This window comes from Aythya ferina, assembly GCF_964211825.1.
Source record: "Aythya ferina genome assembly, chromosome: 9".
Classification (NCBI taxonomy): Eukaryota; Metazoa; Chordata; class Aves; order Anseriformes; family Anatidae; genus Aythya; species Aythya ferina.
In genome coordinates, this window is record NC_140305.1 from 22799881 (window position 1) to 22813649 (window position 13769).

The window sequence follows — 13769 nt, forward strand, 5'->3', positions numbered from 1 at the left end:
GAAAGATGCTCTGTATTTTCACAATTAACCCAGTCACTAACATTTACTGCGTGGATGAGGGCTTGACTTTTTCCATGATACATGATGTAAAAAATCACTCTTTATTAGCTGTAAGGATTTTAGAGGCCAGTGTCTCTTTATTTAAAAAAAGTAAAAAATAAAGAGAGAGAGACACTTTAAACACTTCACAGAAACACAATTGGTGATTAGAATAGAGGACTTACAAGCTGCCCTTTTAGGGTTCTCCCTAATATTATATCTCCACCATGACCCCAATCACTTCAGCTATGCACCTGACATCCTGAAAAAGGGTCCAACTGTACTTGTTTCAGAGCCATACCGCCAAATTTAATCCAAGAGTATTTGTAAAACATTCAAGGTTTACTGTTGACAAGCAAATATTCCTTTTTTTTTTTCTATAATACTGAAGACATTTTATTTTAAAACAATAAGTATTATAGCAGTGAGTGAGAAAAATTAGAAAATGACATCCTTTTTAGTTTAGGGTTTTTTGTTTTTTCCCTTCATTCAGAAGTGATCTTTGATGGGGACAAAAGCACTTTTCAGTTGAGAGGAAAGGAGTACTTGTCTGCTCCTAAAGGGAAACGGAAAGGCCAGCTAATAGACATCCTGGTAAAAGAATAAACTGAGATTAAATAATTCCTTCCTGGGACTGTGGACAGAGTGACTGGGAAATCACAGAATTGTAAGGCGGAGGCTTCTCAAACAGTCTCATAATCCAACCCTCCCCAGAAGAACAACAAGCTCAGAACATCTCTGAAAGACATTTCTGTTCTCTGTTTCTAAAAAATATCCAGTGAGAGGGACTTCACATCTATTTCAGCAAGATGATAGAAGGTTTTTTTCCAAATCTCCCATACTGCTAAATAGCCGATAACTTTTTGTATCCTTATTTGTCATGAAAAGCAATTAACCACCCTATTCTCTCTGTACTTGCAACCTCTTAGCAAATCTATTTTCAGTTTCCTCCAAATTAAATAGATTCAGTCCTCTTATTATTTTCTCCCAGGTCATGTTTTCTAAACCTGTATATCATTTTTGTTGCTTTTCTCTGCATCGGCTCCAATTTATCTGTTTGTTCAGATATAGACAAATTGGAGATGATGCAGAGAAAACCAGGAAACTTAAACTGCTGAGATTGAAACTGTGCTTGTTTTACCCACGGCTCCTTGATGAAATACACAAAAATTCCTCTGCATTTCATGTGGGTGAAGAGAACTGCGATATGTAACAAGCTCAAAGGTCAGGAAATTCAAAGTTATAGTTTCTAGTGCAAAATGTTTACAGGTATTTTTCACTTTTAAGGAACTCAAGGTTTTAGTCTGACATTACAACATTTTGAGTTAGAGACCCTGATCCAGAAAAGCATGCGTATGGCCTTACATTTCAATAGTATCACTAAAGCATGCTACCTTACCTACTGCAAATATTGTATGTTTCTTATCTCTTTTTCAAGCTAAAATGTCTTTTCTAGTTCTACCTATGTATTCATGTGGCATTATCATTCCTTAGACCATGTTGTTTTTCAGATATGCAAATAAAAGGCAGTTCTGAATGTCTAGCACTAGAATTGTTGGATTTCAGAAGGGAAAATTGAAATGCTTGTTTAATTTAGAGACTTTTATATGTTGGACAGCATGCTGCTGATTACCACAGACGTCAGGAAGGCAGTGTTATCAAGAGAAGAATTGGTGTCTTCTTACTATTTCTGCACTATTTAGCTACCATTAAATTAATCAGAAGGGACTTAGTGTTAGTCAGCTGCATTATAGTTGGCCTGGGAGAGTTAAAAATAATGCTCCCTTGGAGAACTCTCACCATTAGAGCTTAAGAATTAAATACTTTCTTTTGCTAGTGAGGAAAAGAGCTGAAGAAATTGGGGCAATAGTCTTTGGTCTGCCACCTCTGAGCTCAGTAATGCATTATATTATGCAGACTACATTGAGAAACACTGTAAATTTCCCTAAATTTTTGGCATCCATCTGTTGGAACATAGGAAAATAAGACTTGAACATCTGGACTGGGATATGAAGGGTATGAGAAATGACTCTCTAGCTTAAAACCTCAATGGAAAGCATATACATATATCTATAAAATCTCTAGCCAATTATTAACAGCTTAGCTAGGAAATAACATTAAACCTATATAGGGATTGAAAGATCTTGTCTCATGCTAATCTCCTAATATCAGGGAGTATAAAAGACTTCAGAAATATCAGCCTGTTTAAAACCTGCACAAATTTAATTCCAGACCCTGTTGTTCTGCAAATAACCCTCCCCGGTGATTAAAAAATAAATGAGACAGGTTCGTGACTGCTGGGCCCAGAAAGCAGTCCACAGTGCCTCAGCACACAGCATTCGGTGTGGTGTCTCAGAGACACAAAGCACATCCCACGTGTGAGGTGAAGGCCTCAAACAGCATGTGGTTAATTCACAAGAGTGCTGTTGTGGAGCCTTCCACAAGCTGGAACGCCTCCATCTCCCACAGATGGCTACTGTGGGCACCGTTCCTATGGCAGTGAGCTAAACGTTAGTGCCATCTTTTTTTCGCGTACCTTGAGTTTTCAGATTAACCTTTCCTGTGGCTCATTGCCTCGTGATTCACGGCTTGCCGTGTCAAGACCACACTCCCTCTTCCAGGCAACAATATCTGCAAAAAGCAAATATTTTGAAAGAGGCCATGGCATCCGTGCCTTGTCAGCATAATTACATACCAGTAAAGAGTTAGACAGCATGGTTCAACTGAGTCTTCTATCAATGTCTCAATATGAGAAGCAAAAGATAAGTATTTCCTCTATAAATACCTACATGAGAAGAGGTTCACCTCAAGTAGTGAATAGAAAAGCTCAGGTGGCTTTCTTAGAGGCCCTGCTGCAGTCCAGGGAGCACCACATCGAGATATTTGGATATCTCCCCACTGAGACCATTGCATCAGTGCTAGGTGCTCCAGAACGACCACGGTACAGCCACATTTCTGCGCTCCCCACCCCAGTCTCCTGTTTAAGGTGGATCTTAGCATCCAGGAAACCATCACTGTACAATCCCTTGCTTTAAGAAGCATGGGGACTAAAATTACTGGTCATCCACTGGGATGAAAAAAAAAAAAAAGGGGGAAAATATGTGACTTGTGATATTTTTCATTACCCCCTTTCACCAAGACAAGCTGTACAAGGACTAGACATATTTTAACACCATGAAATATGAGTCCTCAAGGGATAACATGTGAAAGGCTAAATATTTATTTTTAGCACCAAATTTCTGGAGCTAAAAATCAGACTCATAAATTATCTATCTTTATCATCAGCATGAGTCCTCCAGAAACTTCTTCCTGAGAATACACCAGGTCTTGAGAACAACAAACATGACAGTCACTGATCCCCCAAAGCCTGAGCATGAGATGCTGACTTTTCTATACATAAATATTCTTTTAATCTCTAATAACAAAGTAGGTTCCTAAATACAGCCTACTCATTTAACTTACTTAAAAAAATATAAAAAAATAAAAAATAAAAACACCTGATAATCAGCAGTTTTTCTCTCCCTGTAGTGCCATCACGATATTTTTAGGCTGCAAAGCCAAGAAATTGATTTTTTTTCCTACTGATACTTATTGTCTTTTATGGCTGCAGAAGATTTTAGACCAGGAATGTGAAGCTTACAGATGGCTCAAATCTGGCTTGTGGGATAGAGTGGGAATCTGTTATAATGATCCATTTGGACACGCTCCCATCTTTTGATCACTGAATTTGAATCCATTAATCTTCTAGACATTTCCAGCATGCCCATCACCATGAAATAAAGCTGAGGAACAGCACAGCTATTTGTCTATAAGGATTCATGCCCCCATTCTTCTTGCCTGAACTGCTGTTACTTATCTGGTTTATAAAGTGTAGTTTGTTTTTCTGGGGGGAGGGGGTTGTTTTGTTTTGTTTTTTCCCCCAAAGGAATACAACGTGCTGACCATAAAACAAGTTTCCTCACTCACGTGTGTCTAGGAGAACAAAATTCGTACTTCAGAAAGGACAAACCATATTTTCCAATCATTCTGGTGCCAAAGCAGATCAGTCAATTTCTAATTAACTTTAATTGGCTTCCTCACATGCTATTAAATTATTTACCTGGAGGTGACGGGTGCTCAAAAGTGCTAAATATTTTCTTCGTACTTTGTAAACATTGAGCAATATAACCGTTGATTAAAAATAATAATCACCCACCACTTGTCACTTACAATCAAAAGCCTCATTGACCTAAACACGTGCAAATCTCATGTATTACAATCACTGCAAAACAGAGACAAGGCCCATGTAACACATCTCTCAGTAAGTAAAGAAGAAGAAAACAATAAATAAATAAAAGAAAGAGAGAGGAAAAAAAGACTTGGGACAGCCTTGGAGGAGGCACCAGCCCTTCTCCAGAGATGTGGGCTCAGTGTTTTGCTCAGCCACCACTAACATACTTCCCACAGCTCCCCACGTGTATCACAGGCATTGAGATACCCAGTAATATGTCAACACAACAGTGTGATCCTACTTCACGCCTCTCAATGCAAGGCAGTGCCTTAGACCCTGGCTGGAAAAGGAGTTCCTGTTATATTCAGGGCCCTGAGAAATTGGAGGCATTTATCCTCCCAGCTGCCATCTGCTCCTGGAAGGTATCTTACAGGAACAGGGAGGGCAGAGTGATTCGTGTTTAATTTGTAGCTCTGGGTGCTTCCCGGCTGGAGCCGACAGGGCGAAAAACACAATGACAATTGGCTTAATTTATAGGGAGAAAATTAGGCAGGTGAAGAGATGGTCCAAACACCGAAGGCAGCTAATGCAGGCAAGCAGTAGTCACAGAAGGTGTGCTATTAAAGTGTTTTCTATCCGAAGTGTCTTTTAATCAGACTGCTGCATGCCTACCTAGGCTCTGCAGAGGAGAGACAAAGATGCAGGCTGAAGTGGGCACCGAATTGGAAAGTGTTCACGGACTGATTTGAGAGTAACTTTATCCATGAGGACAGTTTAGAGAAAATGTGTTATTAAAGTACTTTATTTCCATTTAGAGATTCACACAGGCATACACAGACAGTAGGTGGTGACAGCTGCTACCAGAACCATTTGTTATCTTACTCCTGTTCAGCTTTTGACAGTGTAAAATGAATATAAATGCTGAAAAGCTTTACAGAGGTGAACCAAACAATAAAAAGTAGGGGGGAATGAATTCTGTTTAGGTTACTTTAGGGAAGAGCTTTATTTCTGTTTATTCCTGAGGCATGGATATGTGCCGTGTTTCTTACACTGACAATAACGCTTAGGAGATTCGTGCTGGAGTTTACCAAATCCACACAGTCCTGAGGAGGGCGCAGAGGGGAGAGCTTGCAGCTAACTTTAATGTCATATCCAGAAATGGCATGGAATTAAGGCTTCAGCAAATGATTGTTTTTCCCTAATAATCCTGTCCATCACGGCAGAGTGAGCCTTTCACATAGTTTGCCTTTATAAAAGTGGTGAGATATCTCTGTGTTTGGACGTAGTGATAGCAAATCTCTTGGCATCAAAGGGATTAAATTAGTTGGCCTGAAATTATATTGCTTTTTCCAAGCAATCATGACAGCTCTCAAAATCTTGCTACAATACAGTCACATCACACCAGCTGACAGTTGCCACCAAAAAAAAAATAATTTTGGCCAGCTCCCGTGAATGCTATCAAAAAAGACTGATGCTCCTGCTTCCAAGTCCAACAGACATCTTGAACTACATGCCTATCAAGAGGAGCTACTGGTATCAGTTTTGACTTTTGTCTGATTGTTCGGTTTTCACATGGAATATTTACACCCTCTTTGTTTGGTTTGATTTTTGGGTGGACTTGCATTGGAGAACTGACAAATTTTGCATTACAAAGGCGATCCATAAAGGAGACTTCAGTATATAGCACAGAATATAAAGTTCCTTGGAAACTATTGTGGTGTATTGATTCCACAATATATCTTTCATTAGAGAGCTTTGGGGTTTTGTTTTCCTTTTTCTTCTGTACTCCTCACCCTGGCAATACCGATAAGGGGGGCACTCCATAACAGACCGTTAGCAGGAGGCACAGATTCGTAGCATGGCACACAGATCAAGATGAAGTCAAATGGGCAACATTTGCCTAAAACCTTTGTTCCTGATTTAAATGCTATCGAAGCAAATTATTTACTATATGAGAAAGACCCCTGAGTTTGTGCTGAAGGGAGGTAAAGCCTTTATCTGAAGCTGGGCCAATAAACAGGAATGACTTCGGCTTAGGAGTGCTGCAGGGAACATCGTTATCTTCTGTGGGAGGGAAAGATTCACGTCAAGTTTATTTTTATAAAGCAGCATCCACTTAGGAGTGAGCACAAACTAAAATGCTATATACTCTGAATTTTGTGCACACTTGAAGACTCAATTTTGCAATTAGGTTTGGGCTTCTTTAATGTTCTGCCCCACATGGTCACCAAATCCCTTTCACGCACCTGCGATTACTGTGGAGACACCTGAAATATAGGCTGGTTATAGCTGAAGAAGGAATTTAAGCCTAGACATAGAGGGGGTTCCAGATAAACCCAGCGGAGATGTGGGGAGAGCAGGCTGAGTCCCGCCGCGAGGCCTGTGAAGTTCATCTGGTGCTGCTCACCAGACTCACTCTTTTCTGGCAGACAGTGTTTTCTGAATAGAAATAAGGATCATTTCTCGAATCTTGGCATATCCGAGGTATATCTGGCTCTCTGCCAGTACTGTGTAACCAATAATATCCCCTAGATAGCAAATATGCCCTGCGCACGCATTACTGTTACAAAATCTAGTGCTAACTCTGCATAAAGCAGCTAATATGCCAGAAATATCATATGTGCATATTATTTGAAAAATCCATTGCAGAGCACATTGCAGAAGCTTAGTAAATTTAGTTCTTCTTACCTGACATCTATAGTCAGATTTAGTAGTGAATTATATTTTTTCAATATGTTTTTAGAGAGTTATTTACACAAATCTCATTAACAATAAAGACAGAGGTTTTATATACAATTCCTGCTCTGCTGACTGAAATTACGTACCAAGATGTCAGTATGACTTTGAATAGAAGCCAGAAAGTTATGCTGCATGAAATCATATCTTTGAGAGCAAACCCTCTCTCTTTTTATTCCCCATGCTTAATTTTTTTAGTTTTCCCCCACGGAGACAAAACTATCATTATCTGGTTCTTTGTTACGCTGGTTTTCTGCAGGATTTTTGATAGTGCTTAATAGTTGTAGGGACTGGAACACACAGCAGAATACAAAAAGTGGTTTGTTTTCAGCCTGATGTGGGGCTTGCAATCAGATTTCAAAAGTTATTTTCAGAAGTAGCCTTCCTTAGCAGACATTTTCTGGGATGCAGTTAATGTTCAACTTGCCAGGTGCCTGATGTGCAATGCAGTGACGTTACCAGGCTGAGTACTTGGATTGCTCTGGAGTGAAGGCATCTGGTTAGGACTGTTGGCTAGTCAGAAGAAAAGACTCTAATTAAATATTTCTTGCCTTTTCAGGTTTGTCCCTCTGATTAGCCACTCTAAAATCACTCCAGGGAAATCCACAAAGTTATCTCTAAAACAGAGAGACATGATTAAACAGTCCTCTGCTGAAAAAAAAAATAAATAAAAAATCAAGGCAATCAGCTCCAGCAAGGCCAGCAGGTTACTGCTACTGCTATAGTCAAACTTGCCCTTAACCCTTTCATTCTGGCAGAAGAAAGCACAATTGATCTCAAAATTGCTGAAGACTGTCATTGAAACACACCATTTGACCAAATTTACTTATTTTTCCAGGCAGCTCCTGAGTTAAATTTGCTATCAGATATGTATCTATACACACACAGATAGATATATATTGGGCACCTAATTCTTTTGAGCAAACTGTACGGTTATTTATCAAGACTCTAATTCTTTAAGACAACCTGTATTCCTGATTTGAATATACACCAAGCCTATAGCAGCAATTAGCAGGCTGCTGCCTTTGCCAGTTTTGTACAGCTGAACCTTTCCCTTGCTTTCAGTGACACAGCTCTGGCAGCAAGGCATCACCAGAGCTCTAGCTTTATTTTTCCAAATAACACCCACACTAAGATGTAACACCTACTTTCCAGACCAGCATTTCCACCGGTCTTTCACCAAAGCCCTGGTGGATTTGAGGAAAATCTTTTCCTCTCTTTCTCGTTAGCTAATGCCTGGGAGGTCTTTACTCATAAAATTTCTTTGCTTGCTACTGCCAGAATTAAAGCCTTAATTCCACAGCAAGATCTATGTTAAGTTCGCCGTGCCACAGACTTGTTTGGTGACCTTTGACAAAGTACTTTATCACAAGCATTTATATGACCGTGCTTTCAGCAATACAGTTATAGGCTCAAACACACTGAAAGAGAAACCTCCTTTATCAGTAAAAGTATAACATAATCAGTGTCAGTTCCCCATTAACAAAAAAAAAAAAAAAAAAAAAAAAAAAAAAAGAAAAGAATTGCAGGTAGCACTTCCATTCCTAATACCTCATTTACACAGAAGGTAATTCTTTGAGTGGGATAACTGGGCAGACTTCTGAAGTTTGCATGTTCCACATACACAAAACCTCCAGTTGTAACAAGGGCTCCTATGAAAACAGATATATCCTTTGGCAGAATTTTTAAAATTCAATATTATTTCTGGAAAAACATTCCTGCCTACTGACAGGGGTACTCTCAGGTAAATTAAGTCTGCAAGTGAAAAATACTGTTACATTTGCTAGCTATGGTCAAGGCTGTAAAATGGTACTGTTGCAGGTTTTTAACCCCAGATTGGCTTTAAAACTTCACATGTTTAAGTTGTTTCCTTCAATTTCATAGCATCTATAACCTTTTAGACATTGGCAAGATTTCTGCAGACCCGAAAGTGCACCAAAGTCTTAGTTAAAATGTACCCCCAGATTTCCCAGCATGGAATTAAAATCAAATTCAGTGACATAGCTCTGGGAAAAGAAACCCTCAATGGTAAAAAAATTTAACTGCCTCTCCAAGCCTGCATCTATATTTGACTGTCCTTGTGACAAGACCTTCAGGTATTCAGAGGAGTGAGATGGAGCTGCTTTTACCTTTTACTTAAAGCAAGAACTCCAAAAACACTAACAGCCCTTTTGATCTTCAAAGGTAGTGTTACTGGACTGCAGACTGCAGCAGGACAAAGAAAACTCAGTGCTGCTGGGTGAGACATGAAAATTGCAAACAAATCTCCTCCCTGCTCATTATGTCTGTGCATGGCGCAGCCTTTCTTCCCTTGCTCTCAGTCCAACAGGTTTTCCCAAAATTACAACAATCTGTAGCTGCAGAGCTTCCTTTGGATCCCTAGGAAATTGTCCTTTTTCTCTTCCCCTTTGAAACTCAGATGCGAGTCTTTCTAGAACTCTTCTCCTCATCTCCATCTGTGCTGCCATACCCCAGCTCCCTGTCTCTGTCCTTCAAGATAACAGATCACATGCAGACCAGTGTGATAACCCACCTAAATCCTTCCCTGGAAGCTTCCCCAGATGAAGCTTCCCCAGTGCTTCCAGACACTGCCTTTGCCTCACCTCCCAGAGCCCTTCCTCTCATTCAGTGTTCAGCAGCAGACAGGACAACGCAAAGAAACGATCTCTCCTGCTGCACAGTCAAGTCCTTTTACCAACAGGTCAGCAAAATACAGTAAAGGCTGAAGAAACAAATACCAAAGTTATCATTTTCAAAGTTATAAATAAAAAAGTTTCAAAGTTATAATTTTCAGAATTTGATGTGCTTGTAGGGCTGCACTGAGGTGCTTTGCCCAACAAAAACCCTTCACAGCAGTGTCTATATCGCTACCCAAACCAGTCCCTTATACCACCACTGCTATTTAATTTATTGCACATTTCACTTATAGAAGACACTAGGGCTATCTTGTACATTCACGAGCTTTCTGCTAAGTACAAAAGGAGACATTTCTGTGCAATTAGGATGAATCTTGCTTTTGGTGCAAGCTGTTGTTTTTTGCATGGAATTAGAGTGAAGGAGCCCACCTCAAGCCCATAGATCAACAGCAGAAATGCTGCACAAAAAAATTCCTGTGAGAGAATTTCTGATCTAAAACATAGACTGCTTAGATGGTCATAAACAGAAGCAAAACCCCTTGAAATATCGCTCTGATTTTGCGAGATTAAACACTGAGTTATTTGTTTGTTTGAACTGTTACTCTGAGATCACTCAGAGGAGACCCGGCAGAACCCAGCCTTCACTGTATTTAAGGGTATTTGCTAAATCCTTATTTATTTACATATGGTTTACAGAGACTTGTGTCTTGCCTTTTGTCGAAGATAACTGAGGGGTTACACGAGTCGAGACATAACTCTTCATATCAGCAGGAAGAATCAAGCAAAGTCTGCATTGTGGCACTTTATACTGAAGGGATCCTTAAATGATTCTTTTCTTCTCACAATCCTTCAAGAACTTGAAAGTCAAGGGAGTAGCCTCAAAGCTCTAATTCCCATAAATTTAACAGAGGTCACAGCATGGCCAATTCAGCTGAAAAGTGTTATTACAAAAAAACTTGATGATACTTTTATGTTCACTGATGTGAACATAATTCTCTGTGTCTTTTAGGTACATATAGCATGTCTTACCCATAGAGACACTTCAGCAGATATATATGGCATCATGAGCAAAGTTAAAAGTGATGAATTCTCTGATTTATAACTTCTACTGATAACAAGATGATAGAAAATCTTAAACGTATGGGTGTTATTATATACACTGTGTAACTTCACAGCAGAGAGGAGATGTGGGAAGAAAAAAAAGGATATTTATCACACCTGAACTAGGGGGACACTTTGCTGAATGACCCTTGACTGGAAAGAATTGAGCTGATCTCTAACCAATGCACAAAATCCTAAAGATGGGGTTAGCTTCGTAGGTGCTAAGACTGGATGTGGGTCTGTAATCCTTCCTGCTTTGAAGGATTCTGTACAGGAAGAAAGATGCATACGTAGATGAGCTTTTTTCTTGACGGATTTAATCTTCTAAAGAGATCTCAACTGCTGAATTGACCTTGCACCTCATAAAGATCAGCCACTGGATGTTAACTAAGAAACTACAAGAAACTAATTAGTGTAACTAAACTTCTTAGTGATGAGGAGCTAGACAAGCAGGCTATATCCTCCTCCTTCCATTTTAAAGCTTTGGTGACCGGCAGAAACGGACTCAAATGCAAGTCCCTTGGTTATACACCATTTTTAACACAGAAGCTGCATTCATCCCCAGCAGCCTGCAATGCTGTCAGGGTCCGCAGCACCGGTCTGCATGTGATCTGAGAGATTAAGCACACAACCTAGCTAAATATGAATTTGTTAATCTTCATTAGAAATCTGCTTTTAAAAGTTGATTTGCAGTGAAGTCACTTAGGCAGATGAAATCATTGCACACTAAACAATCCTGTTAGAGATGTTTATCCAAGCAAAGGACGTTCAATTGCATTTTCATTAGTAGCATTGTATGGTTATTGTCCTTAAAGACAAAGCTCTTAGACTTAATCTATTTGTTTACAGTTGTATCTAATTGCTTACAGTTGAATTTTCTTAAGAACTAAAAGCTAATTTTTAGTACTTTTGGGCATTACAAAATCAGATTGCCTGAAGATTAAAAAAGCACAAGGATTTGAGGATGAAAGGTAGTTCTGCCAAGTTTGTTTGCTCTGCCAATGCTGAATAGTCTCCAAAACTTTAACGAGTTGTGAGTTACCTAATTCTAATAATGATCATTATGAAATACAGTGAATTTCTGATTAAATACTTTTCTGTGATGAACAACAGGTGATTCATCTATCAAGAAAAGTATCATCTTTTTTTTTAAATTAAAAAAAAAAAAAAAAAAGAAACTTTCTCTCTGCTAAATTCTATATGGCTTGAGAAGATGGGAAAGATGTTTGATCTCATCCTCTCTACCTTCTATAACAGCTTTCTGGAAGGAGAAGCCATCCATTTAATGAGGGGTGGAGATTCTTTGGGGCTTCTTTGACTTGCATCACTCTCTGCCTTAGTCCTACAGCTAGGAAAGTAAAGTTCACCACTGGCTGTGCAGAAATAAGAAAATATCTGTCTGAGACTCCTTCAAACATAGTCTCAAGATGGCCACAGATTTTGGGAGCCTGGAGACAAGCCCTAGATTTTGAAAATGGGGTAAAATATAATCTCTTTCTTAACAGTGCTTTTTAGTTTTTAGCTTATTACCTGCTCTTTTGACTATCCCTTCAGGGAAGATACCATTGCATTTTATTTTATGTTCACACATATTTGTACTGATTTCTGTAGTGCTAACTGTAGTTAAGGTCAGGGTATATTTTACTTAGAAGTCAGTTTTCTCCATTTATCAGTTACAAAGTGCATTTCTATCTAACAAAAAACATATTATAACTTTAGTAAACAATGCTTTTGTTTCTTGTAAAGCTTTGCAGTAAAGGCGTTGCTACAGGCAAACCCTTTGATTCATCTCCAGAAGATATTTCCAGTATTGCCAGCTTTATTGAGACAAAACTTGTAACCTGCTACTTAAAACTGGGGAAGCCAGATCTTGCTCTGAATCATTCACACAGGTAAGAATGAAGATCGATTAGATAGGCTGCTAAGAGTGGAAACAAAAAAATAAAATAAAAAAATATAATAAAAAAATACTATGAATACATCTTGTGCAAGAATAATCAGTCTAATAATCAGAATAGAGGAACCAATAAACCACTACTTACACGTCACTGATACTTAGGACAGAGTAATTCTCAGAATTTGAGGCATTAAGCTGCAATAGCCATGTATACATTTACTGCTTTGATGATGCAGTAGGTGAGGATATGCAGATGAGTCGCATAGATAGTTCAGGGCACCCTCAAGATTGAAGCTAGGCAAATATAAACATACCCAGCATTATATGGCTGTAATATTATGAGGTTTTGATCTTTTTAAAGCCAGATTAGGTCAGGGATGACTTAAAATTATTTTCATTAGATAATTCCTTCATGAGCTCAGTTGTGATCCACATCAAAGGCTGCACCACACCAACACATAAAGAAGCCAGAAACAAAGCTTGCACATGGTGGAGCTGAAAGTCCCATTAATTTCAAATGAGTTAGGATTTTGCTGGGTTTGTGCTGCCTTTAATTAGCATTCAGGCATAACGGTAGTTTCTGTTAAGCGCATGCATGTCCTGCCAGCAGCATTTCATTACTGAGGTCTCTGTTCATTTCTTCCCTTGTACAAGATGTATTAGGATGGACACTGCAATTAGCGCAGGGTGAGTTTTCTCACACAATCATCTCAAATGAATGTAAGTACAAAAGAGTAGTTACACCAAAAGAGGAACCACATGCTTATGCCTAATTCGCAGGAGACAGTGGCAAAGAACAATGCACTGGAATAGCAATGTGACGCCATCACGGCAGCAGGTTCGTTTATCTACAAGCAAACAAAGCCATGAGAACCTGAGAATCCTGACATAATGACAAGGTCTTCATCTCTCTTCTACACTCATTTCTACCCCTTTCCCAAGCAGTTTTTGTCTACGAAGCCTACCTGAGGCCTATACACAACTTGTGGTGTGTCTTCAGACTAGCTCCAAGGACCATGCTGGGTTGATGTCCTGAATGCCCATGAGTAGTTGGGGCACAGAAGGTGCCCCCCAGGGCACATCTATCAGGCACACAGCCCATATTCCTTTCAGGTGGAGTAGTCTGTTAAGGGACCCAAAGCATAGGAAG

The 13769-nt window shown here is 39.3% G+C and overlaps 1 protein-coding gene and 1 long non-coding RNA gene across 4 annotated transcripts in view; one reads left to right on the forward strand and one right to left on the reverse strand.

Annotated features, from left to right (window-relative positions):
- Positions 1-13769, reverse strand: part of LOC311441440 — a 102351-nt gene that overhangs the window by 22706 nt on the left and 65876 nt on the right. For 2 of the 3 annotated variants that reach the window (XR_014695967.1, XR_014695968.1), the window contains exon 2: positions 2576-2670. The exons of the other annotated variant lie outside the window; for it this stretch is intronic. This is a non-coding gene — a long non-coding RNA (uncharacterized lncRNA). The remainder of the gene's footprint in view (positions 1-2575; positions 2671-13769) is intronic. 3 annotated transcript variants of the gene reach the window in all.
- SPATA16 (spermatogenesis associated 16) overlaps positions 1-13769 on the forward strand; it is a gene marked incomplete at its 5' end in the record, with an annotated part of 77369 nt that overhangs the window by 4406 nt on the left and 59194 nt on the right. The window contains one exon of the mRNA XM_084529276.1: positions 12469-12614. Within this exon, the coding sequence (XP_084385402.1) occupies positions 12469-12614 (146 nt within the window). The remainder of the gene's footprint in view (positions 1-12468; positions 12615-13769) is intronic.